This window comes from Camelus dromedarius, chromosome 3, assembly GCF_036321535.1.
Source record: "Camelus dromedarius isolate mCamDro1 chromosome 3, mCamDro1.pat, whole genome shotgun sequence".
In the NCBI taxonomy this organism is placed as follows: domain Eukaryota; kingdom Metazoa; phylum Chordata; class Mammalia; order Artiodactyla; family Camelidae; genus Camelus; species Camelus dromedarius.
In genome coordinates, this window is record NC_087438.1 from 96,600,355 (window position 1) to 96,625,683 (window position 25,329).

Here is a 25,329-nt window from a genome sequence, read left to right on the forward strand (position 1 = left end):
GAAAACAGTATGGCCATTTCTTATAAATGTAAACATAAACTTACCATATAACCCACCATCCCATTTCTAGGTATTTACAAAAGAAATGAAAACATGTCCACACAAAGGCTTGTACTTGAACGTTTGTAGCAGCTTTATCATAATAGGCAATAATTGGACAGACTTATAGACACAGAATACAAACTTGTGGTTGCCAGAGGGGAGGTGGGTGGGAAGGGACAGACTGGGAGTTCAAAATTTGTAGATACTGACAGGCATATGTAGAACAGATAAACAAGATTATACTGTATAGCACAGGGAAATATATGCAAGATCTTGTGGTAGCTCACAGTAAAAAAGAATATGACAATGAATATATATATGTTCATATATAACTGAAAAATTGTGCTCTACACTGGAAATTGACACAATGTTGTAAACTGACTATAACTCAATAAAAAAAAAAAGTTTAAAAAAATAGCCAATAATTGGAAATAGTCCAACCATTCACTACCTGATGAATGGGTGAACAAAATGTGGTACATCTATAATATGGAATAGCTCTCAGCCATAAAAAGGAATGAATTACTGATAATGCAATAATATGGATAAATCTCAAAATCATTATGCTAAATCAGAAAAGCCCACACAAGTGACATACTATAATGCTTCCAATTATATGAAATTCTAGAAAACGCAGTACTTAAGTATTAGAAAGTTTATCATTGGTGGCCAGGGTTTGAAGAAAAGATAATTGACTGCAAAGGGCTGAAGGGAACTTCAGGTGGGGGGTGGAAATGTTCAATGTCATGATTGTGATAATGTTCTACAACTCCATTTGTCGAAATTCACTGAAGTGTACACTTTTAAATTGTTGGATTAATTTTATGTGAATTATACCTCAGTGAAGCAGCATTTTTAAGTGTTAGCTGTTATCTTCTTTGACCCATGAGAAAATTGGCCTTTAGAGTCTGAAACTATGACTCAGTGAGGATACATCTCTTGTGACCCTTATAAAATAAGTGAAGTCATTTCATTCCTGTTTTAGAGACAGAAGAGATGGGTGATGAAGAAGTTTTCTCCTGGTTGAAGTGTGCAAAGGGGCAGTCCCATGAACCAGAGAATCTTATGCCCACACAGATCATCCCTGGCACAGGTAAGGGAATTACTTTTTTTAGATTTGTTCGGGTGGGATGTTTTTAATTGAGCTATAATTTACCATAAAATTTGGTGAAATGGTTTATCTCAGCCTGACTTTTTTTAAGCCTCACCAGATTTCTCTGAGAATTTGAATCTTTAGAAATGTTAGATTGTATGCAGCTAGTGCACACACTTTGCCTCACCTTTCTAGTGGAAGAGGTTGGTTGCTTTTCAGATGTCATTTTACATTCCTATAGTTGGCAGAATAGAAAAAGCCAGTCCCCTCACTTCTAGAAAGACCTTTGGTTTTAGGCTTGTAAAAATCCAGCTAAAGCTAATCAAACCTCTTGAATCCATAAAGAAGGCAGCTTAACAGTAGGAATGAATGGTCATGTGGTAGCTTACTTTAGTGATTCCTCCAGAAAGTCTGTTTCCAGCTTCATACTTCCATTAACATATACACATTGAAGTTGGTGAATCTACTGCCCATATTCTCCTCCACTTTGGGGAGGTACCCCCTGGATCCTTTATACCCCAGTGCTTTCAAGCAGAAGAGCTCCCTGAGTGCAGTGGTTAGATGCCTGCTCCCTGCTGATCTAAGCATTAGTTAAATGTTTGTGTGAAGTTTATATTGGTCTATTTTTTTTGAGGTATAACTTACAATAATGTACATGAATCTCAAGTATACAATTCAAAATATTGACATATGCTGAACTATTAAGGAATCTACCCCTACAGTTTCGGCTGGAGGACACCTTGTTAATGTTTACTAGAGGAGGGAGAGAATGTAGCTTAGTGGTTACAAGTGCACAGAACTTTAGTGCTAGATATACCTTGGTTAAAGTCTTAGTACTTTCATTTACCAACTTTATGTACTTAAGCAAATAACCTCACTCCTCTGAGCTTCAGTTTCATTGTCAAAAATTGAGGGTAAAATCGGCTACTTTGTTGAAATGTGGTAAGGCTTGAGGGAGATCATATAAAGAAGGTCTTTAGCACAATACCTGGCACATTCAAGCAATCTAAGGTTAACTGTTATTATTATCTTTTTTCAGCTCTTTACAATATTGGAGATATGGTACATGCTGCCCGGGGCAAATGGGGAATAAAAGCAAACTGCCCTTGTATTAGCCGGCAGAACAAATCTGTGTTGAGACCTGCTGTCACTAACGGGATGTCACAGGTAAAGTAGTGTGTACAGGTACAACTGAGAGAATCTTAAGTTCTTAGGACTAGGAAATGTCCCATTTTCATCTCCACTGTCCCAGGCTGCTGTAGGACTCCTACAGATTTAGGGGATAGGAAATCCTGTCTAGAGAAAGCCCCAGATGTTATTCAGGGGCTTTAAATTCCCTGACTGGAATGACTTTCTCTTCATTCGTCCTCAAAACCAATTCTGGCTTGGCTGATAAATAGCACAGAGTATTTGCATTATGTCAAGATTTATACCTCAGAATCCTTGAGTAGGTGAAGAGTATAGAAAAGGTCACAAGGAATATAGTCCTGTCTGTGTGCATGGTCCCTGCCATGTCGTATTAGGTACTGAGGACAAAAATGTGACTATTGGTCTGCTGATCTGGAATATTTCTACCCTGAAAGCAATCCAGAGCCTCCAGAGAGAGGCAGTGGTTTTTCTCTTGCTCTGTCAGAGTTGGAGGTCATTCCGGTTTGATGGTAACTATTTTGAATAAGAGGCTATTTTAAGAAAATAAAAACCACACACACTGCTTACATTTAGATGGCTTTCCAGGAATGCCACTAACACATGATCAATAACATATACAAGAAATAATGCTGAACAGGGAAGTATATTTAATATCTTGTAGTAACTTATGGCGAAAAAGAAAATGAAAACGAATATACGTATTTATAGGTATGACTGAAATGTTATGCTGTACACCAGAAATTGACACATTGTAACTGCCTATACTTCAATTTAAAAAAAAAAATGAATTAATGCTGAGAGATATCAAGATATATTTTCAGTAGAGTTGACATATTAGAGCAAACCATCTAGAAAATTCAATAATAGAATAATAAACATTTTATTGAGCATTTTTGTATGCCAGACCCTGTGCTGAGCTCTTTGCATATACTATCTCATTTAATCCTCAGAACAGCTCTGTGTGTATGTGGTCAAGTTATAATCACCAATTTGCCATTGCAGAAACTGAGCCTCAGGCATGCTAAACAAAAACCCTGTTTTATTTTCAAGTCTTGTTCACTGCTCTTTCCAGAGAAACTAGCATAGTTTCTGTCACGTTGTAGGACTCAGTAAATATGTTAAATGAATGAATGAATGAGATAGCAGTTTACGGGACAGTTTCAAATTGTTTTCCCAGACCTCTTTAGTGTCAGCAGCCATTACTATTTGCATTATGTTTTTTTCTGCACAAGGACAGCACTTTAATCATGTTGGCTTTCTGTGCTTTAGCTTCCTAGCATAAACCCTAGTGCCTCTTCTGGAAGTGAAACCACCTTCTCAGGTGGAGGAGGAACTGCATCAGTAACACCACCAGAGACCGACCATGTTCCCAAAGCCAACAGCACTGACATCAGATCTGATGAGCCTCTGAAAGCAGACAGTTCAACGTCAAATAGCAATAGTGAGCTAAAAGCCATCAGGCCCCCTTGCCCTGACACAGCCCCACCCTCCTCTGCCCTGCACTGGTTGGCGGATTTAGCAACTCAGAAGGCTAAGGAAGAAACAAAAGGTGAGATTAACACAAGCCTCTTCCCTGCCTGTGGGTGGTACACTTGAGTTATTCTGGGATTCTTCAGACTCACACATTACCATCCACATTTATGAAACATACTACTTGCTTTCTCTGGCTGACCACGTAAAATGAGGGAATCTCTTTCAACTTCTTTCTAGAAGTGGAGCTTTTTTAAAAAAGGCACATAGGTGCCTGGGCTCTACCCCAGACCTCTTTAGTCAGAATTGATTTTTAACAAGCCTCCCAGATGGTTCTGTAACTCAGCCAGGATTAAGGGCTAGATTTGTTTTTCAATGGGCACAAGAATCACCTGGGGGATTGTTAAAAATGCAGATTCCTGTGCCCTCCCCCCACCCCAGAAATATTAAATGAGAGAATCTCTTAGAGTAAGACCAAGAATCTCCATTTTTAACAAGCACTCCAGGTGATTCCAATACAAGTATACTGGAGACCCACTTGAAGAAACACTCTCTTAGAAAGTGAGGGAGACGAAAGATGGATGGGAACAAAAGGAAGTTTGAAATCCAGATCTGGAAAAAAAGGAAGAAGTAGGAGAGCTTCTCCTTGGCCATGAGACCTGCCATAGTCATAGCTCGTCAGGCTTGGCCCAGACAAACCGTACGTAGTTTGGGGGGCAGGGGAGGGGAGAGTCTTTCCTCCTTCCCACTTGGCTTATTTTTAGGAGTCAGTTGCCTGCTAGGTATTTATTCCTTTTTGTGCCTAATGCTGTTCCCGGTTATGTTCTTACAGAAGCAGGGTCCCTGAGGTCGGTGCTCAGTAAAGAGTCTCATTCACCCTTTGGGCTGGACTCATTCAACTCTACTGCAAAGGTCTCTCCGTTGACTCCAAAGCTTTTTAACAGTCTGTTACTGGGTCCCACTGCCTCCAACAACAAAACCGAAGGCTCTAGCCTTCGAGACCTCCTTCACTCCGGGCCCGGAAAGCTTCCTCAAACCCCCTTGGACACAGGCATACCCTTCCCCCCGGTCTTCTCTACATCCTCAGCAGTAAGTGTCCTCTCTACAACTCTAGCCTTTGCTGCTTTTCCATGAAGGAACCATCAGAGATCTGGTAACTGGGTTAGAGAGTATGTGGGTGATTTGTGTTCTCTACATTATCTGTCCAGCTGACGAGATCTTTCTTTATATTAAATTTTGGAAATGTTTGAGATCGTTTTAAGTAGCAAACCTTTTGTGCCATGTTAGGAAGTCAGTAGAAATTGAGATGTTGAAATTTTTTAGTCATCAGCAGAAATTTATCTTCTTGACAGTAACAGACATTAAAAAATTTTTTCTTGTAACCAGAGCAGTACATTCATATTCTCTTGGATATCTAAAAGATGCCTCAAACGTAATACATCTGAGACCACACTCCTGATCTGCCCGTTATCCTGCTCCTCCTTTAGTTTGCCTCTCAATCAGTGGCAACCAGTTCCTCGGCCAAAAGTCTTGGAGTCATTTGGGACTCCCTTTTCTCACATCTTCATATCTAATCTGTTAGCAGATCCTTTCAGTTTGATCTTCAAAATGTATTTAGAGTCCACTCATTTCTCATCACCTCCACTGCCTTCTCTCTGGTCTGAATTAACATCCTCTCTTGCCTGAATTTTTGCAGTAAACTCCTTACAGATTAGATCCTCTTTATTTCTTCCCTTTCTACTCTATAGTCTAGTTTCAACACAGCAGCTAGAGTCACCCTTTTTAAGATATAAGTCAGATCATGTCACCTCTGCCTGAAATCCTTCAAGGGCTTCCTATTTCATAATATAAGCAGAGTCCTTTCAGTGGGCTATAAGGTTCTAGCCCTAACTTCCCCTCACTTCCCTGGCCTTAACTACCACTCTCCCACTTGTCCCCTCTGTTCTGGCCATATCCACCTTCTTGCTGTTCTTTGAATATGGCCAGGCACTCTCCCTCTACAGAACCTTTGCACTTGTCCTTTCCTCCACCTACAACTCTCTTTCCCATGCCACCACATGGCTTCATCATCAGCTTCTTTTCTTCCCTCCTGAAATGTCGCCACTTCAGTAAGCCTTCTTAGATCACCCTTTTTAAAAGTCCATATCATTCCCATCTTCCACTCACATCTGCTTCCTCTGCACTTATTTTTTCCATGGCACTAATTACCATCTGACTTTCTATATATTTTGTTTATTGTCTGTTTCACCTCCAATTGAAGGCATTTTTGTCTGTTTCATTCACCACTATAGTCCTAGTGCCACAGTGTTTCATATTTAGTAAGCACTTACTGAACGAATAAATTCATAAGGTACAAAATTTAAAAGCTATATTGAAAAGTCGTTTTCCCACTATTGCCTTCCTTTCTGTAGATGACCACTGTTTCATGAGTGTCCTTTCAGTGATATTAACATATGTACATAGTTTTTTTCCCCCTTTTTTACACAAATGTTTTTACACATTGCTTTTCTGTTTTCAGTTAATATATCTCAGAGATGATTTCAAACAAGTACATAAACATGGTTCTCATTCTATTTTATGAGTGATAACTGAAATTTGATGAACTGTGGGTGGTTGAGCCCTATACAGTGTGGGTTATTTGTTTCTCTTTTGGATAAATAAGTTTAAAAAAAAATACTCTGAGCTCTGTTTTATTTGTACTTGTTCCAACTCCCAGTTATCCTTTTTCTTTTTTAATTTTCCCAGGATGTTATATGATTACGTGTACTCTATAGAGATAATGATTAGTGATACTTCAGGCATTGGGTTAAGTTCACAAAAGCCCTCCCCTTCCTTCAGTTCTGTGGCATTAGGTACATCACCTTCATCTTTGGGCCTGAGCTTTCCCACCAGCTGAAAAAGATGAGAGATTCTTGGTAGGGGAAGAACTGAGGAGTTGGTGACTACATTGAGAATATATAGTTTTCTTGCATACTCTGGTACAGCCCTCTATTGGGGTCCAGGCCCTGGTTTGAAAAAAAAAATCACTGCCTTGATAAGTCAGTTACTTAATTGAAGTATTATATCCCATGGGCATGCTGGCCAGAAAAAACTCATAACCCTCAAAGTAAATGTTCTTTTCCACTCAGTTCCAGCATTTTGTGAACCCTGCAGTCTGAAGACATATGCTTAAAACAGGGCTGAATACCAAAGATATTTCTTAGGTCTCAAATCTCTTATGGCACAGGGAATCTTTCTGTGCTTCTCTTTCATAAATATAAAGCAAAATATGAAGGATAGAGAATTATAAAATATAGACTTTAATAGATTCTCCCCTTCAACTACAAAAGACCTTTATGTAAATTTTATGAAATTTAATCAGGTAGATCAGAACTTGTGAATACAAATGTGAGAGATATTTTTTGAATGTGCTTTTTGTGGTGTCTCAGTCATACTAACCTTATGGATTTGTGTCTGGCAGGGAGTGAAGAACAAGGCCAGCCTACCCAACTTTCTTGATCACATCATTGCCTCAGTGGTAGAAAATAAGAAAACCTCAGATGCTGCAAAGCGTGCCTGTAACTTGACTGATACCCAAAAGGAGGTGAAGGAGATGGTGATGGGGTTAAATGTGCTAGACCCCCACACCTCTCACTCCTGGCTCTGTGATGGAAGACTTCTTTGTCTCCATGACCCCAGCAACAAAAACAATTGGAAGATCTTCCGGGAGTGTTGGAAGCAAGGCCAGGTGAGCAAGAATAAGCAGTTCCCAGAGTCACCTGTGTGCCTACCCACCATAGCTACCAGGGTAGTTTCAATTCTCTCTGGGAGATTTTTTGCCAAGGAGATTTAGACATATAGTAAGTTTGTTGCTACTTCGAGTTTTCTTGGATTTTTAAAAATCAGAAGGTTCCTAAAAATACATAGTGGATCCTTTTATTTTCAGCTGTGTGGCTCTGTGTTCTTAAAAGGGCAGTTAAAATTCCTTTGAGGTTGTGATCTGGCATTAATAACACCTTTAGAGGAAAATCCTAAAGTGTGATATGGAGTGAGGCAAAGGGGGTGCAAGTGGGTGGTACTTTGCTAGGTGAATGTTATAAGGCCACACAAGTCTGTGTGATAGTGTAATAGCACTTCCTGGTTTTTATACTTCAGCAGATACTTGAGGAAGGGGAAGATTATGGAATTGTCTGGACAATTTTTCATTCTAGATGCGAGGACATATTCTCAGAGTTGCATTTGTCACTTTTTCATCCTCTCACCTCAAAATAGTGATAGATACCAGAGCAACAGAAGTGATTTCTTGAGGGTTCTCCCCCACTCCCTGCAGTGAGAATCAAGTATAGTAATGGAGTAGTAGTTTCCATTTGCTGTAGCTGACGTGTTGAAATCCATAGATTCTGAAACTGGGAGGGAACAGTAAATCGTCATGGAGAAGAAGAGGCTGTCCACAAAAAACCCTCCTATTCTCTCCCTTAGCCCTGAGCTAAACGTATTTCTTAAATGGCTCTGATAGAGATATTTTTGTTTCCACAGCCAGTGCTGGTTTCAGGGGTGCATAAAAAGCTCAAGTCTGAACTCTGGAAGCCAGAAGCCTTTAGCCAGGAATTTGGAGACCAGGATGTGGACTTGGTGAACTGCAGGAACTGTGCTATAATTTCTGATGTGAAAGTCCGGGATTTCTGGGATGGCTTCGAGATCATTTGCAGTAAGTAGCTTTGATATCTGGTTTAGTAATGGCATACTAGAAAGTAAGCATCTTTATGCCCAGCCCTACCCCTGAAATGACAAGTTACATCCTCTTGGCGGGAGGAATGTTCCCTCCTAGTGCTAGCCAGGTAGGTCACTTGGCAATCACATGGCTCCTAGAGCACACCTGGACATGATCACACAAGATGTATGGAGCACTTTCAGTTCAAGATGGAAAAATGTGGTATGTACTAAAGCAGTGGCTGGGGAAAACAAAGCCCACCTAGTCCATTATGGGGGTTTACAAGTCTGAAAGTAAGAGCTTAGTCCCCTAAACCTTTTAGTCACTGGAGATTCAGACAGCAGCCAACCCAGCAGATGTTTGTAGGAGTGCTTTCTGTCTTCCAGAGCGATTGAGGTCTGAAGATGGGCAGCCAATGGTGCTCAAACTCAAGGACTGGCCTCCTGGGGAAGATTTTCGGGACATGATGCCAACAAGGTTAGTGAAGGTCATCTTGAGAGACCTGTGCCTTGCTGAAGCCATTACAAAGTAATCACAGAAAAGTGAACTCTGCCTCTTTTCTTCCCCTACCCTCTAACAAGCTAAGTCATCTTTCATCCTCTTTTGTAGGTTTGAAGATCTAATGGAGAACCTTCCCCTGCCAGAGTATACCAAACGGGATGGCAGGCTTAATCTGGCCTCTAGGCTACCCAGCTACTTTGTAAGGCCTGATCTGGGACCCAAGATGTACAATGCCTACGGTATGTGGGAGAGGCCATAATTGACCTTTTTGGACACTGTTGTTTCTATTTCACCCATAGAGGGAGATTGGTAGTCAGGGTTATGTGTAGAGGTGATACACGGTGAAGTGGCAGGTGCTGGAGAAACTAACAATATCCAGAATAGTTTTTAATATGTTTGCTTTTGTCATTGATTTCCATAACAGCCAGATAGGCCCAGTCCATAAGTTAAATATACAGTAGTTAGAAAGTTTCCTCTCAAAGATTCCATCCAAGGAGATGTGATTCTTAGTTTTGAAGATACTTTATAAGATAAAAGTGAAAAAAAAAAAAGGATGAAAGTCTGAGTACTGTGCTATACAACCACCTCTTTGTGAAATCATCCTAAATCACTGTGAAAGCAACACTTCATTTGAATATTCATAATGCCTGTATCTGCTTTGTTTTTGAAGGAGAGATCATTTGGGAGGATAGAATTGATTCAGTGGCCAAAGCTAATGACAGTGTCAGTTAAGCTTGAAATCAGTCTTAAAACACTAGAAAAGAGATGGCAATTATTTATTGATAAACACATATACTTCATTTTCCCAGCGTTACCCATTTAAGAGCATCCTTGAGTATGTTTTCACTTGTAAGATCTATAATGTAGTTTTCAGAATGTTGCCCTTTCACCTTGCATGTCTTCCTTTTTACCTTCAGGCTTGATAACAGCGGAAGATAGAAGAGTTGGCACAACAAATCTTCACTTAGATGTGTCTGATGCAGTTAATGTAATGGTGTATGTTGGGATCCCCATCGGGGAGGGTGCTCATGATGAAGGTATGATTTCTAGAACCCAGTACTTCTGGAGCTTGAGGTTTAGCCTCAGGAGTAAAATGGGGGTGGAGTGTCTTTCTTCTCAGTCAGGGCCAATGGCTTTTTCTTAAATCTCTCACAGCCCTGATGTGTAGTAGGTGCCCAGACAAAGGTATGATTGTAGCAGAGATGAGTGGTACTTCTGTATCTTTGACCAGAGTTACTCTCTTTTTGGGAATGCTGCCCTTTAACACTGAGTATGTACCGTCACAAAGGGGAATAAAGAAGAAAGGGCAAACCAGCCTACTTGTTCCATCAGCCAGTTCAACTGTGGGGTGACAGGTGAAAAAGCCAGGTCACTTGCACAGAAAAATGAAGCATAAAAGTGATGTTTTGCTGCATTTGCAGTCTGCTGTCTCTGTAAAATTAATGTGTGTTAATCTTGAAAGTTTTAAAAAACAAAATTTTTAAAGATAAATAACTCAAAATCTCAGGGTTCAGGGATTATCAGTATCATTTCTTTGGTATATTTCCTGCCACTCATTTGCTTTTGATGCTACACACTTGCAGATCCTTCTCCTGTACTGTCCTTTAATGGGTTACAACAGATAAAGATTAGAAACCAACCCTCTTAACTTGCCAGAGAAGCTTTACTCTTCATGGCCTTAAATCCATAGGATCCTAGAGTTTGAAGAGGTCTTGAGAAAGTGTACAGTTAGTCTACTTACAGCAGGACATAACCTGCAGTTTGAACATAAGGTATGGCTACACAGTTTGAGCAGGAGATATGTTTTAAAGGAAAACTATACCTCCAAAAAATGCTGAGTCTCTATTAAGTAAGGAAGATTAGAATCGCTCTTCTTATGTATAGGAAGTTTAGGGCAATGTGAGTTTTGATTCTTTGGTTCTATATTATATTATTCCAAAGCATTGGAGAATAGTGGGGACTAAACTTGTTTGAATTGGACATTTTGCTTCACTCAGAGGTACTGAAATCGCTGATTACATTGGAAAGTGTCATTTTGCTTTTTTCAGAGGTGCTCAAGACAATTGATGAGGGAGATGCTGACGAGGTGACAAAGCAGAGGATTCATGATGGAAAGGAGAAACCTGGTGCTTTGTGGCACATCTATGCAGCCAAGGATGCAGAGAAGATCCGGGAGCTGCTCCGAAAGGTATGTTCCTGGGTGAACTCCCAGCTCACAGATTAAGGGTCTAGGGATGCTGAGACAGCCTGCCCAGGGGTTTCTCCTGTGGAGTCCCATGGCATTGAAGACCTGTGCCCTTTGTCAAAATGACCCAAAGGGCTGAATCTGCACTTCAGAGGATACTGAATAGAATAAAGTAAAAGCTTTGGCCCACCAGTGACATTACTACAGCAAGTTGGATTTATGCTACTAATAATTTTTATGTATTTATTGATTTTTTCATCTTTGGGGTTTGGTCATGACTTTAGGTTGGAGAAGAACAAGGCCAAGAGAATCCCCCTGATCATGATCCAATTCATGACCAAAGTTGGTACCTGGACCAGACCCTGCGTAAGCGGCTCTATGAGGAATATGGTGTGCAAGGCTGGGCCATTGTTCAGTTCCTGGGAGATGCCGTCTTTATACCTGCTGGGGCCCCACACCAGGTGGGTTCCACCTTAGGGAAGGGGCTCCACAATTCCATTGGCTTCCTTATTTCTGATTTCTTGCTAATTTGGCAATAGCTATAAATGGCTGAATTAGACTGCTCTTAAACTGCAACTTAGTTTTTGCTTTTTAATTTTCTCCCATGTAATTTTAAATGATCACTTAAAAATGTTTAAATAAATAAGGGAGACTATTAAAGAAAGGGTCAAAGTCTCAGCTCAGCTACCTATGCCATATCCCTTTTCAGTCCCCTCATCCTGCCTTCCCCAGAAGGAGCCTACTGTTAACAGTTAGGTGTGTATTTTTCTAGATCCATTTCTGTGCCAGTACTAACATTTTCATTTATAAATTTATACTTACAGTTTTTCTGCATTTGTTTTTATACAAGTGGAATATTAGAAGTATTTGTAAAAATTTTTTATGATGGAAGTTTCTGTGTGTCATTGAATCTCTAATGCCTGATGTTTGCCTCTGCTTTTCCTCTCCCAGGTGCACAATCTATACAGTTGCATAAAAGTAGCAGAAGACTTTGTATCTCCAGAACACGTAAAGCACTGTTTCCGCCTGACGCAGGAATTCAGGCATCTCTCTAACACTCATACAAACCATGAGGATAAACTGCAGGTAAAATACTCCCTCTCCACCCACACTCTGTCTTCCCATCTCCTCCTAGGCTGCATACACAGGAAGCACATTTCTGTTTCCTAAAGATACTATCTGGGCAGTGTAACTGTAGAGAAATAATTAAGGGAACCATGTCTGGGATATGGAGTCCTCCCACCGGGAAGTATTTAATCAGTACTCTTCAGGTTTGCTTTTAGAGAATACTAATCTTTTAACCTCATCACTTACAGTGTGACAGTCTTCTATTTCTCTGCTCCTGGAAGATAAACAGTGTTTCAGTATTAGTAACTGACTAGACTGACTACCCTAGTCAGATGGGAAAAGCACTGTGGCAGTGTGTTCTAAACCTGTTTCCTGGAAGCTGCTTCTCAGAGCAAATTTCTGTGTAGACTCAATTCCTTAGAGCTCTGCTAAGGACTTTAATCCATGTCCCTAACAGTTACTTCCCCCTTGTAGATCTAAACAATCAGATTAGGTTTTCCTCTGCTCAGAAATGGATTGGAACTTTAAGGGCAGAATTTCATCGTTTATACCCTTGGATGCTTTAGTAATATAAAAAGAACAAAGAATAAGGAACCAACATTCCCCAGGCAGAACTTCAGCAACCTGAATAGGCACTCTCCCAGCCTCTCACATGTGGCCTGTTTTTCTCCATCAAGCCTGAGTCTCAAGTGTGTCTTCCTGGGTCAGTGACCAGTGAGATTGCAGACTTTTCTTGGTTGCTGGTAGATTTTAATCACCCGTAACCCTGAGTCTGATCTGTTTTGCTGTCCTTTTTCAAAATTATGGAACATTTCAACCGTAAAGTTTTTATACAAAGTACAGTCACACTGATAAATAGATAACATTGATATTTAGTTCTAGTGCAACTATTCAGGCATACGTATTTCAGATCCCACCTGCATTAGGTCTCTACTTGCAACCTGTCACCTTCCAATCCTCTGTCACTGCTTTTTTTTTTTTTATAGTATTTTTTACCATCTAACATACCATGTATTTCATCTGTTTCCATCCCTACTAGAATATAAACTGTTTAAGCTCCATGCAGTCAGGGATTTTATTGTTTTATTCACTGCCTTTCCCTAGCACGGTATCTGACACATAGTAGATACTCAGTATTTGTTGAATTAATACGAAAAGTGTAATAGAGAATAGTATAAAGGGGCTTGTGTGCTTAAGAAGTAAAACAGCATATACATACTGCCTATACAACATGTATGTGTACAGCAGCTATATGATTGAAGCCTGCATGTACCTTCCCATCCCACCTCCTCAGAAATAATCACCATCTTGGTTTAAAACTGTCTTTAGTGTTTTCACTTTATTTTAATAACTTTATTGTGTCTTCCTACTTCACACACTATATTTGTTTCTTTTAGACAAATTAGAAAATACAAATAAACACAAAAGAGAAAAATACCCAATAAATCCAACCCGGCCACTGTTGTTTTAGTGCATTCTTATTAGCTATAGGACCTTAGGCAAGGTTCTTAACCATGGAACCTCACCTCTCATCTGTAAAATGGGAATAATAATAGAATCTTCTTCCTCATAAGGATTAAATGAAAGTCCAAATAAAATAATGCCATTTGCAGCAACATGGATGGACCTGGAGATTGCAATTCTAAGTGAAGTAAGCCAGAAAGAGAAAGAAGATTAACATATGGTATCATCTATGTGTGGAATCTAAGAAAAAGACAAGTGAACTCATTTACAAAACAGAAACAGACTCACAGACATAGAAAACAAACTTATGGTTACTAGAGGGGGAAGGGGTGGGAAGGGGTAAATTTGGATTTGAGATTTACAGATACTAACTACTATATATAAAATAGATAAACAATAACTTTATACTGTATAGCACAGGAAACTATATTCAGTATCTTGTAGTAACCTATAATGAAAAAGAATATGAAAACAAATATATGTATGTAATATGTATGACTGAACTGTTATGCTGTACACCAGAAGTTGACACAACATTGTAAAATGACTATACTTCAATTTTTTAAAAATGAAAAAAATATTTTAATATAATCATGTTCCCAAGCTTTAAAAAAAAGGTCCACATAAAGAGCTTAGCAATAGTGCACAGCACATAGTAAGCACATAGAGGATGGTGATTATATAGCCTTTCAAATGATTTCATCATCCATTTTAAAATATAGACTACATATCCTGTGTGACTTTGTAAACCATCTTTGGGATTGACTTGGGAAGCACACAGTCCTGGTTGAGGGCTTTCCTCACTAATCAGTAGGTTTTTAGTCAGTGTAGAATATAATTTTCAGTTGCAGAACACAGTTATGTGGCTGCCATGAACTGACTGTGCTGATTGCTCTCTCCAGGTGAAGAACATCATTTATCATGCAGTGAAAGATGCTGTTGGCACCCTCAAGGCTCATGAATCCAAACTGGCAAGGTCTTAGGTGTGGAGAAATTCCAAACTCCCCTGTGAAGCAGGTCTTTTACTCACAACACATACAGAGAACGGCAGGGTTCTCTGCTGGAGCAGAGGTCCTTCACTTGGAGCCAGTGTGGTCAGTATTACAAACTCTCCAGTCACTCTTTTCTACGCTGCCTCAACACTGAAGGTTGACACAGGAAAGTTGCACTGTTCACACACACAGTTTCAGACTCCAAGCCGAGGGTGCCACATCCCCATCCTGTGGCCTTTTGGGACTCTGAATTGCCTGAACATCGCTGGGCTTTCCTGCACATTCTCGTGATTTGAGATTCATGGAAACCAGGAATGTGGGCACACCTTTCTTTTTGTTTTCTCTCGTGCCTAGTTAGGTGGGAATGTGTTTGGAGGTAGGGGGAATCACATAACTGGTACAAGTGGAGGCTAATTGCTTAAACATGCCTAGTGGAAGCCTGACAGTGTCTCTGCACACAACCTCTGACACAGCCCATCCCGGGAGCAGGGTGAAGCCATTCCCAACTGTCTCTCCCATGAGCACTGGAGTCTTGCGGGACCCAGGGAGAATCCACTGCTTTTCCCAGGAGGCTCCAGGATTAGGAAACGTGTGTATTTAGTGAAAAATAGGTTTGTAGTGAAATAGTTACTATTTCATGAAAGTAGATATTTTTAGAATTTTTGAAATACCACAGTTGTTTTCCTGGATTATGAGGAGAGGCACATTACATTTAGTCTTCCTTTCGATAAAACTCTTTGAAGAAATAAGATTTTTAGAAATCAACTGCCCATTATAGCACAAAAATCAGCCAAAGCAGAATTTAAAAGGATTGGCTTTTTAGGATTCTTTTAATTTCTCCCCCTCCCATCTCAGTCCTATCTTGAGGGAACAGCTGTCTTGAGAACTTTGTCATGTCTGAGCTGTGGTGTGTTCCATGCATACACACACTGGTGACTCCAGGAACCATTTTCACCTACTACCAGCGTTCCCTTGGGACTCCTCTTACAGTTCCAAACGCAAAGGAAAGTTTTCTTTCCTACATGAGGCTTTTTGTTTTGGGGAGGTTTTGGTCTAGAAATATTTTCAGCAAAACTTTCCAACTCAGTGGAGTTTTATTAAGAATTTATTTGAAAATGATGGGATTCATTGGCCCATGGGTACATTGGAAAATGTATCTATCTTCTTCCTGGCTGTACTGTAGTGCCCTGCAGGCTTGTTTATATGTTCACAGTTACTTTTTTTTTTTTTTTTAATAAAAGTCATTTACTGTAGAATACTTTTAATTTCACTTTCTGTATTTTAATTTTGTTGAAGGGCTGATTGGGATTTCCATGTTCTTATTAAAAATCTAACAAATCTGTTTGGAGTGGAGTAAATTCTTCCTTGTGCCAGCCATTCTAAAAAGCAGGGCCAGGTTTAAGGCGGGGTTGGAGATGGAGAATGGTTCATTTTCATATCATCGTTACATTGCTGCATCCAATTTTTATTCTTTGCTTCCTGAATTTGTGCCCATATGGGAGAAGGAAGTGCCAAGTCATTGTGGTTTGAGGCCTTGAGGGTGAGGGGAAGGTACTACATGTATCAGAGGGTAGGAGCAAAGATGGGCTTTCTATAGTTTATGCACTATAGATAGGAAAGGTGGGTACCTACCTTCCTGGAGCTGTCAGAGGGGAAAAAGCCTTGGGGAATGGCCTGAGCAAGGTTTTGGGCAGTCATTGGTGAGGTTCCTCAAAATAGGAGGCCTGGCTACATATGAAAAAATGTAGCTGTAGATCTACCTCCGATTTAGTGGAAGAAGACCCAGATGAGATTTATTCTTGTTTATTAAGAAGCGATTAAAAGTGGCCTGAGGGGCAAGGACAGGCTATGTTCCAATTAGAAGAAAGGCCTTTTGAAGAGGAAGTTGTAAAGAATAGTTTAACACAACATTGTAAAATGATTATAAATCAGTAAAAAATGTTAAAAAAAAAAAAAAAAAAAGGAAAGAATAGCAAGAGGGGTCATCAGAGGCTGCTTCTCTGAATCCTATTGGGAAAACATCTTCCAAAGTGTGTGAGCCTGGAAATACAATTATCAGGGTGGAAATAGACCATTGTGTGGTTCAAGGATACTGAGTTTGAATAGGACTGTAACTGAAATACAGAGTTCTGAACATGTCCTTTCAGCCTGGATGGCCACGGGTGGATGCTGTGATCACCAGAGGATTACACCTCCACATAAAGAATGCAGAAGCTCTGAAAAGGGACAGGAAAGGAAAGCGATGGGGGAGGGGGGTTGCAGAAATTGCTGGAGTTTTGTTGCTTCAGTGAAAATCAGGAGGCAGGCTAGCCTACATTCTGGATATAAATGTCTTCAGAATTAGGGCATTCACTGCCGCCAGTGCTTGCTGACGGGGGTGAAACGGGAGCCCCTGGATCTATCTCCTACCTAGACCCCAGGCAGCCCCTCCTGAGGAAGAGGATGATTCCCCTGCCGCAGGGTACCTGCCTTGAGAGCGCTGTTCCCCTACAAAGCTTAGGAACTGACAATCTGAAAATGCAGATTAGATTGGGTGTGGTCCTCTTCCAACTGGAGTGATTAGTGACGGCTGAGATGGGGTAGCATGGCAGATGCCCCTGTACTCTTTGGCTTCAGGAGTTCCTAGGTGGGTGTCTTGGCATCCTGCGATGAGGGAGGAGGGTTTGCTAGTTAGCAGTTGGTGGACGTAGCCCTGTTTAAAGTAAGACTTCCTGAGTTTTTATCTTAGCAGCATGACTTAGTGGCTTTGTGGCCCTTGGCAAATTATTGAACCTCTCTAAGCTTCCCATTTTCTTATCTTCAAAATGAGGATAATTATAACCCCTGCCTTATAGATTGGTGAGTGAACGCGTGTGAAGCTCTTAGCAGAGGGCCTGGCATGCAGTAAGTACTCAATATGACCTAGCTATTATTCCTCGTTGGATGTTTAAGTCTTTCAGCCTGATGTGGGCAAGGTAGGAGGGCTAGGATGTGGGCTGGGGTGTCAGGATGAAACCATGTAGGGCTCCTGAGGACCTCAGCCCAAGGTTTCAAACCCAAGAAAGGTGAACAAACGATCAGAGGAAGGTAGGGTACTGAGGGTCAAAGGCGCATGCCCGGACAGCAGGTGCAGGGGGGCGCGCCGCCGCCGCCGCGGCCTCCCCTTTAAGAGCCGCCGCCGCCCACGGCCCGCCGCTGCGGCAGGAACCTCCCCTTTAACGGCAGCGGCTCGGCGCTCCGCGGCCCCCGCGGCGGCTGCTGCTGCGGGTGCTGCTGCTACTGCGGCTCCTGCTGCCGCCGCCGCTCAACCTCCAGCAGCTGCATCTTCGGCCCTGGGCCGGGTCCCCGCCCCGCGCCCCGCCTGGCCCCGCCATGGTGTCCTGGATCATCTCTCGCCTGGTGGTGTGAGTGTGGCGACGGTGGGGTGCGGCCGGTTGGGAGGGGGATGGGGGTTAGGAATGAGGGGTGAGAGGTATTGAAACCCAGGATGGACCATTCTGTGGCCTCATACAGCAGAGTCACCTAAACCACAAGGTCCCTCTTTGGGGTCCCCAGAGACATGGAGATGTGGAACCCAGGACTGGAGGGGGGAATATTAGAGAAGCATGGCAGGCCTGGCTTCCCACCCCTTTTATTTTCTGCTCCTTCTCCCTCCCTCATCCCAGGGACTGGGCAGCATGGCTTGATTTATGAGGGGAGGTGCATGTCCCTTCCCCCACGTAGCAGATCAGTGCTGGAGGAGCTCCTTAGACCTGGGCCCTCATCTCCCTGAGGAAGAGATCTAATGGAAGAGCCCGTGAGCAAGGCAGGGCCTCTTCATTCCATAGTTTAGGGCCATGGCATCCTTGGCCTCCCCAAAGGGGTGGATTTCTCCTCCGTCTTCCACTGTCAGGGGACTGGGGATAAGGGCACATGCTCTGAAGGCCTCCCAAGGAGAACAGGGTATCTGAAGCTGAGATGCTTGGAGGACAAAGTGTGGGAGGTAACTGGGAGAGGATGTGTGTGCTCAGCCTGGGGTTGTGAAATCTGTGGAGGGGAGGGTGTTAGGTGGCCTTCATTCCAGGCCACTAGCTATGTCCCTCCCACCTTCCCCAGGCTCCAGGAGGAAACCCTGCTCCCACAACCCCAGACTTTGTCCTTGAGTATTCCACCCTCCACCCCATTTCCACAGGCCATTCCAGAAGTATCCTGCCTCAGTGAGGCAAATCCATGTGAGAACAGGCAGTACCCACACATTGTCAAGGGGCTGGGCCTGGCAGGGGCTCCACATGGGCCCTAGCCAACCTCTGCCCCTCAGCCTCCACTCTAGGGGACTGACACCAAAGAATCCCCTCCCTGCTGTCATCTTCCCATTCAGTGCTGTCATGTGCTTATGTTCTGGCTTCCTCTAGACCCACAGGAGTCTCCCTCCTGCCTCTCTGCCATTCTACCCCAGAGGGAATCCTCCATGTGGCCTTCAGAGTGGCTGCTTCTCTGTAGTCTGGATGAGCTCCCTGAGGGGCATCGGTCCTCTCGTTCCCTCCTTTGTGTCCCATATGTGGTCTCTAGTAGGACCACCACCAGACTCCAGGCTTGAGCCAGGGCCTCAAGCCCAAGGCACTCCCCTGAGCCTGGTCCCAAGAGTGTCTACATGGGGGAATGAACCTCTTTGCCCCTCTCAGGGCCTCCTGCCCCCATGCCCTCTGCTCCCCAGGTCCCCAGGGCTACAATGGTACCTCTGACTGCCAGGCAGAGTGCCTTGTTAGGCGGTGTCAGCTTCCCTTGCAGACCTGGCCCTACCCAGCTTGGCTCTGAGACAGGGAGGTAGAGGGTAAGGGCAGATCGGTACAAATGGGCATGATGTCTGGAGAAGGAAGACACCCCACCATGCAGTGATCAGAACCCCTCCCCCCATTTCCCATGATGTGTTTATGCATAACTAAGGATCAGGGCTAAAGAGGCCACACTGGACCCTCTGGCCTCTGGGTCTTTCTGTACCTCAGGGGCTGGAGGAAAACTGAACAATAAAGGGGTATAGGGCATCACCGTAGCTGGTTGGGGTCTCCATGCATGTGTATCACCTCAGGCTTGACTGCTTTCACCTGAGTTCATCAGTCCAGCTGATATGGCACTCTGGAGTTCTGTCCATGACGAGCTGGGACTAATGACGAGCTGGGAGGGAGAGGCCACTGCTCTTGGCTGACGGGCCCAGTAACCATGCCTGCCTTCCTAGGCTCATCTTTGGCACCCTGTACCCAGCCTATTCTTCCTACAAGGCGGTGAAGACAAAAAACGTGAAGGAATATGTGAGTGTATGACTCTTCATCTCCCACCCAACCCACATGGTATAGATTGGGGAGGACAGTGGGTCACATGAAAGACGAGGATGACTCTGTACTAAGACTGTCAGCACTGATGAGACCTGGTTCAAGGGAGGTTCCTGTGTGTTCCTTTTCCCCAGCCCTGGTGTGATGTGCAGGCAAAGTTAAGGTCCTGAGTGTCCCCTGCGGCACCTCCAGCATGTTTGGCAGGCAGAGGTGGGGTCCTGGGTGTTCCACAGAGGCCCCAGCCAACACCACCTTCTGTACCTTCAGGTGAAATGGATGATGTACTGGATCGTCTTTGCCTTCTTCACCACGGCCGAGACACTCACAGATATTGTGCTCTCCTGGTGAGGTCCAGCATCCTCTCCCTGCATCTCAGGGGCCAGAGCCTCTGACTTTTTCTGCACAGCCAGCAAAACAGAAGACTGAGATCCAGGGTGGAATCCCCCAACAGTTACACGGGGTTCTAGATGTCCCCTTCCTCCACCTCCCATCCAGGCCTGGCTTAATCAGCAGAATAAAAACAGGCATAACCCTCACATTTCTTTCTCGTGGCAGTGAAGGCACCAAAATAGAATTCAGGAAAACTGCTGCCAGACTTACTATGACCTTGGGCAGGTCATAGTTCTCTAGGCCTCAGTTTCCCTATTTTTAAAATAGACATACGAGTCAATCTTACAAACATTGGATGCTTACATTGCAAAGGCATTTTCCAGGCATTACTAGACTATGTATATGCACAGGACACAGAATGTCCTAGTCATCTGCATATTCACAGCAGGCACTCAAAACGTTTGAGTGAGCAAATGCCTCTGGGAAGAGAGGACTAACACAGCACAGTACACTGGAGGTCAGAAGAGAGTTTTACAGAGAGGTAGAGGACAAAAGATCCTTGCCTTTATAGATGACAAGGGCCTATTGCCATTGAGAAAAATAGTTTTAGCTAAGGAAGTTGAGTGGGGTCAGCTTAGGAAAGAGGAATGGGTTAAAAATTGAGACTAGTGAGTGTAGATGCCTTTTGACACAAGCAAAGGAGGGAGCTTTGATGAAGGCTTCATGAGGATGGAGGAGGCCAAAAGGAGTCTGTGGCCTGAGAAGAAGCCGTGGGGAGTGAAGAATGGTCCTTAAAAGTAAGGGGCATGTCATGGCAGCAAGGGGTGGACCAGAGCACAACTGGAGAAGCCCACCTCTTCTCCATGGGCGCAAGGGAAGAGGGTAAGGACCCAAGAGTGGACCTAGAAGTTTAGGGAGTTCATCTTGGCGTTGACCGCAGGACAGAGGAGTAGGGGTCTTCTGTCAGTGTGAGAGGGCTGGGACTTGGAGAGAGAGGAGGGTGAGGAGAGCCGCTGCTGCAGGGAGTTCCTGCCGGGGCTGCCTCTCACCCTCCCACTTGGAGTCTCAGCTGAGTCTCCCCTTGACTAGTCTCCTGAGCCACATGGGGACCTCTCATGTGTGGGGGGCCAGCCAAGGTCAGAGGGTCAGCACACCTCCTGTCTCCCTGCCCCGAGCTCCGCCGCTTGCCTCTCTTCCCCCAACAGGTTCCCCTTCTACTTTGAGCTCAAGATCGCCTTTGTGATATGGCTGCTGTCCCCTTATACCAAGGGCTCCAGTGTGCTCTACCGCAAGTTCGTGCACCCAACACTGTCCAACAAGGAGAAGGTTTGTTGGGACAAGGAAGTTCGCCTCCCACCTGCCCCAGGTCAAGGCAGCCCAGTGCCTGCAGCCATGTGCATTCATGGCTCGCCCTGTGGGTGACCCAGCAGATCTCTGGCATCCTGGGGCAGGCAGTGCCTTTGTCCAGGCATGAACCAGAGCAGGGCAGGGCCTGGCCAGCAGGGCCCACCCCTCACCTCTTCCTCCTTCCCCTCCAACCCCTCAGGAAATCGATGAGTACATCACACAGGCCCGCGACAAGAGCTATGAGACCATGATGAGGGTGGGCAAGAGGGGTCTGAACCTGGCTGCCAATGCCGCGGTTACGGCTGCTGCCAAGGTGAGATGGTAGAGACTCAGCTCCCAGGGCCCCACCTGGCTCATCTTGTCCCCCTGGCCAGGCCCCATAGCATCCACCCTGTCCTTGGGTCTGTGAAGTCTGGGGGCTTGTGGAGCTCGGGGTTCCTTCCAGTCTTGCCTCTAACACCCTCCACTAAGTGACTTACACCCTGAGCCAGTTTCCTCATCTGTCCAAAGGGAAAGCATGGCCCCAGGCTGTCACCCCATAGGACAGGGTGAGGACACTGCAGGGAGAGCACTGAGCCCAGTGGCTGCCTAGTGCCCCACGGTGACCTCTGTCTCCACCCCGCCCCTTTCTCCGGTTCTCCCGGTGCGTGGTGGTGACCCTAGGGCCAGGGGGTGCTGTCAGAGAAGCTCCGAAGCTTCAGCATGCAGGACCTGACCCTGATCCGGGATGAAGATGCCCTGCCCCTGCATGGTCCTGATGGCCGCCTCAGACCCAGCCCCGGCAGCCTTCTGGACACCATTGAGGACTTAGGTACAGATGGGCCCAGGGATGGGCAGAAGGGCATGAGGGCAAGGAGGCCAGGTGAGAAAGACACCCAGACACGCCTGTTCTCCTTTCTTCCCCTAAACAGGAGATGACCCTGCCCTGAGTTTAAGGTCAGGCACAAACCAGGGAGATCCCCGGACAGAGATCTCTGAGGATGATACAGGAGACAAAGCCACCAAGAGGGTCAAATCCATCAAAAAAGTGCCCAAAGCCGAGGTGAGAGCCAGGCCAGAGCATGGGGAAATGGGGAGGGACTGTGGCTCCAGGCTGAGCCCTCTGTCTTCCTCTGTCCTTCCCACAGCCACTGGCCTCCAAGACGCTGAAGACCCGGCCCAAGAAGAAGACCTCTGCAGGGGGCGACTCAGCTTGAGGTCCCAGCCCCCAGGCTGCAGAGCCCCGGCTCCACACTGTGCCAGTAGCCCTCGCGCCTCAGGCCCCAGGGCCTCTCAGATGGCTGTTTCTGGTGCCTGCCCAGTGGCCACTCCTCTGGAAGGGCTTGGAAAAGAGGAGGGAGGCCCTGCTGTGGGGGTTGAGGGTAGAGGCTGGACCAGGAGCTGAGGACTGAGCCAGCCAAGGAGATGCGGGCTCCTCAGAGCCTGAACACTACTCTCCCTGCTCCAGCCCTGCCCCCGCCCACCCAGTGCCTTGCTGAAGACCATGGCCATCCCCCTCCATGAACTCCCTGAAGTCCTAATGTGGCCCCCACTGCTCTCCCTGAGTCCAGGTCCAAGGGCCAGTCACAGCCCAGATTGACCAGAGACAGGCCTGAAGGCACCGGAAAGAGGGAGGGAGTGGGGAAGGCCTCAGAGAACCTGGGCAGGGGCTCCGGCTGAAGCTGTGAATGGAGGACAGGGCTTAGTGTGTGCTTAAATGACTAGGAGAGCCAGGCCAGAGCTGCAGCTGGGGGCGTCGAGTTGGGCTGTGTGCTGCATGTGCCCACTGAAAAGAGGTGGGGTTCCAGGAGTGTGTGAGTGCGTGTGTGTGTGTGTGTGTGTGTGTGTGTGTGTGTTTCTCAGTCTAGGGCTGGGAGATTTTGAGTAAAGGCCTTTCCCTCCAGCACTGATCTCCCCCCACCTTCAGCCCCACAGCCAGCTGGCCCTTTCCCCCTTTCAGCCCTCCCTCCCTCTGAGCTCAGAGGACCCCAGCCCACAAGAGAATAGGGCATTGAGGGGCCTCTCACCTCTTTCTCTGTCCTCCATCCTCTCCTCTCTCCTCCTTGCATTCCTGTCCTGCCCCTGGGCTGGGCTCCTTCACCCCTCAGGGCCCTCTGTAGAGGCCCCCACTGAGCCGTTCCTTTCCCCCTTAACCTGGGGGCCCATCCTCCTGTCCCCTAGGGTCCTCTTCCAGTGCCAAGCAGACTAGGCCCCATGTAAGCAGACCCCTGTCAGAACCCAGCCTTTATCCCACACTCTGCCCCAGCTTCTGCTTTGGCTTCAGAAGTCAGACTAGGAGGAATGTGTGAAGAAGAAAAAAACTTAGGAGCCAGGGGTCTCCCAATTCCATGGAAAGAGGGTGCCCAAAAGACCTTTGGCACTGGAAGAGCCAATAAACCAAATTCTGGCACCTCATTTATTTTGACCTCTGTGCTTTGTTCTTGCTCTACCCATCCTTCCCAGGTGGGAAGGACTTCAGGTGAGAAGCAGGGCTCAGCTGTGGGATGGAGGGTGGAAGAGGTCAGACTGTGAACCCTAGGAGCTCTTATCTCCAAGGTAAGAGATAGGTTTGAGGTGGTTCAGTCTGGGAAGATGTTTTTGGGCTTCAAGATAGAGCCAGGGGACTAGGAAGGCCCAGGACTTAAGAAAGGCTAGGGGCTCCCACCCTCAGAGGTTGTCTTGTCCCTCAGAATCCTGCCCTGAGGCCCCTTCCCATTCTGGTACCTCACAGAAAGTGCCAGGTGTAAGCTGTAGGGACAAAGATCCTGATAAGGCCCCCAGGGAAGAGAGGATGTGATATGGGGGCTGATGGGCAGAGTGGGGGGATTGGATGTCCACAGTGCCTAGAAAGGCTAAAAAATATTGGAGCAGGACAATGAGCCAGACACTGAAAGGAGGAGAGGTGGGATGAGGGAAGAGGTGGAGATGAGAAACCAGCCCCATGGTTCTTGTCTGACCTGGGGACAGATTAGGAGGACAGGGAACCAAGAGCTGGGGCCAGAAGGGTGGATCTCTGAGCTGCTGGGCTGGGCTGCAGGAAAGAAGGAGGAGGAAGGCTGCAGGGCATGGGGTCTGAGTCCTGGGGAGGTAGAGCCAAAGCCACCAGGGACTGAGGGGCACAACCAGTGGGGACGAGTCCCTAGAGGCAAAATCTAGGAGAAGGGAAAGGATAACAGGAGCAGAGGCCGCATCGGAAGAGACAAAGGAAGAGTAAAGAGGAAGAGAAGAGAGGGAGGGAAGAAGGAGGGAGGGTGAAGGAAGCAAGAGAAACAGTGGTCAGCCTTGTGGAAGGAAAATGAAAGAAGCAGAGCCTGGGATGGGGTAGGGAGTGTGAATAGGGACCTAGCTCCAGGTCCTGGGCACAAAGGTTGGCAAAACATCCCTACATCAAGCTTTCCTCTCCCTCCCCTAACATCACAGGGGCATGTCTTCCTGCCACATTTGAGCCAGCTGGCCAAGAACCTTCTGAACTGAGGTCGCAGTGGAGGTGGAGTGTGAGATGCCCTTCCCATCTTTCCTGTAATCTTCCAGTCAATAGCCCTCTGAAGGGTATTCCTTTCACCATCAGCCTCTGGGCAACTTGGCCCCTTTCTCTATTCTTCTCAGAAAGGAGAGGAAATGTCAGGGTAGAATTCAGGGGAGAGACTCCCTTGTTCTAGAAAGATCTCCAGAGAGTAAGACGCTGCAGTCTCATGCTAGCAGCTACCATATGGTCAGGAAAGCAGGTTAGGCCC

General features: G+C 45.4%; 2 protein-coding genes across 6 annotated transcripts in view; both read left to right on the forward strand.

The window, feature by feature from the left end:
* The window catches only part of KDM3B (lysine demethylase 3B), a 59,528-nt gene extending 43,532 nt beyond the window's left edge, over positions 1-15,996 (forward strand). For all 3 annotated transcript variants that reach the window (XM_031449101.2, XM_064484326.1, XM_064484325.1), the window contains 13 exons: positions 1,028-1,135; positions 2,175-2,302; positions 3,554-3,833; positions 4,587-4,843; positions 7,215-7,481; positions 8,270-8,441; positions 8,831-8,921; positions 9,054-9,184; positions 9,863-9,982; positions 10,994-11,133; positions 11,415-11,591; positions 12,082-12,216; positions 14,565-15,996. In XM_031449101.2, the coding sequence (XP_031304961.2) occupies positions 1,028-1,135; positions 2,175-2,302; positions 3,554-3,833; positions 4,587-4,843; positions 7,215-7,481; positions 8,270-8,441; positions 8,831-8,921; positions 9,054-9,184; positions 9,863-9,982; positions 10,994-11,133; positions 11,415-11,591; positions 12,082-12,216; positions 14,565-14,645 (2,087 nt within the window). In that variant the 3' untranslated portion in view covers positions 14,646-15,996. The remainder of the gene's footprint in view (positions 1-1,027; positions 1,136-2,174; positions 2,303-3,553; positions 3,834-4,586; positions 4,844-7,214; positions 7,482-8,269; positions 8,442-8,830; positions 8,922-9,053; positions 9,185-9,862; positions 9,983-10,993; positions 11,134-11,414; positions 11,592-12,081; positions 12,217-14,564) is intronic.
* A 1,869-nt stretch (positions 15,997-17,865) lies between these two features.
* On the forward strand, positions 17,866-24,010 carry REEP2 (receptor accessory protein 2). 3 transcript variants are annotated; one of them, XM_031449109.2, is made up of 8 exons: positions 17,866-18,037; positions 19,846-19,918; positions 20,207-20,283; positions 21,475-21,595; positions 21,816-21,929; positions 22,286-22,427; positions 22,528-22,658; positions 22,744-24,010. In XM_031449109.2, the coding sequence occupies exons 1-8, from the start codon at positions 18,006-18,008 to the stop codon at positions 22,810-22,812; spliced, it is 759 nt and encodes a 252-aa protein (XP_031304969.1). In that variant the 5' UTR covers positions 17,866-18,005; the 3' UTR covers positions 22,813-24,010. The 3 variants fall into 3 exon arrangements, with proteins under 3 accessions (XP_031304969.1, XP_031304970.1, XP_010980342.1); XM_010982040.3 differs by having other exon boundaries at positions 17,868-18,037; positions 22,280-22,427; XM_031449110.2 differs by lacking the exon at positions 21,816-21,929 and having other exon boundaries at positions 22,280-22,427.
* Positions 24,011-25,329: the final 1,319 nt, after the last annotated feature.

Bases quoted from the DNA above. Each gene is read 5' to 3' on its own strand.
- REEP2 (XM_010982040.3), top strand. From the start codon at position 18,006: ATGGTGTCCTGGATCATCTCTCGCCTGGTGGT. The intron at 19,919-20,206 runs GTGAGTGTATGA...CTGTACCTTCAG, and splicing joins CAAAAAACGTGAAGGAATAT to GTGAAATGGATGATGTACTG. The intron at 22,428-22,527 runs GTACAGATGGGC...TCCCCTAAACAG, and splicing joins GGACACCATTGAGGACTTAG to GAGATGACCCTGCCCTGAGT.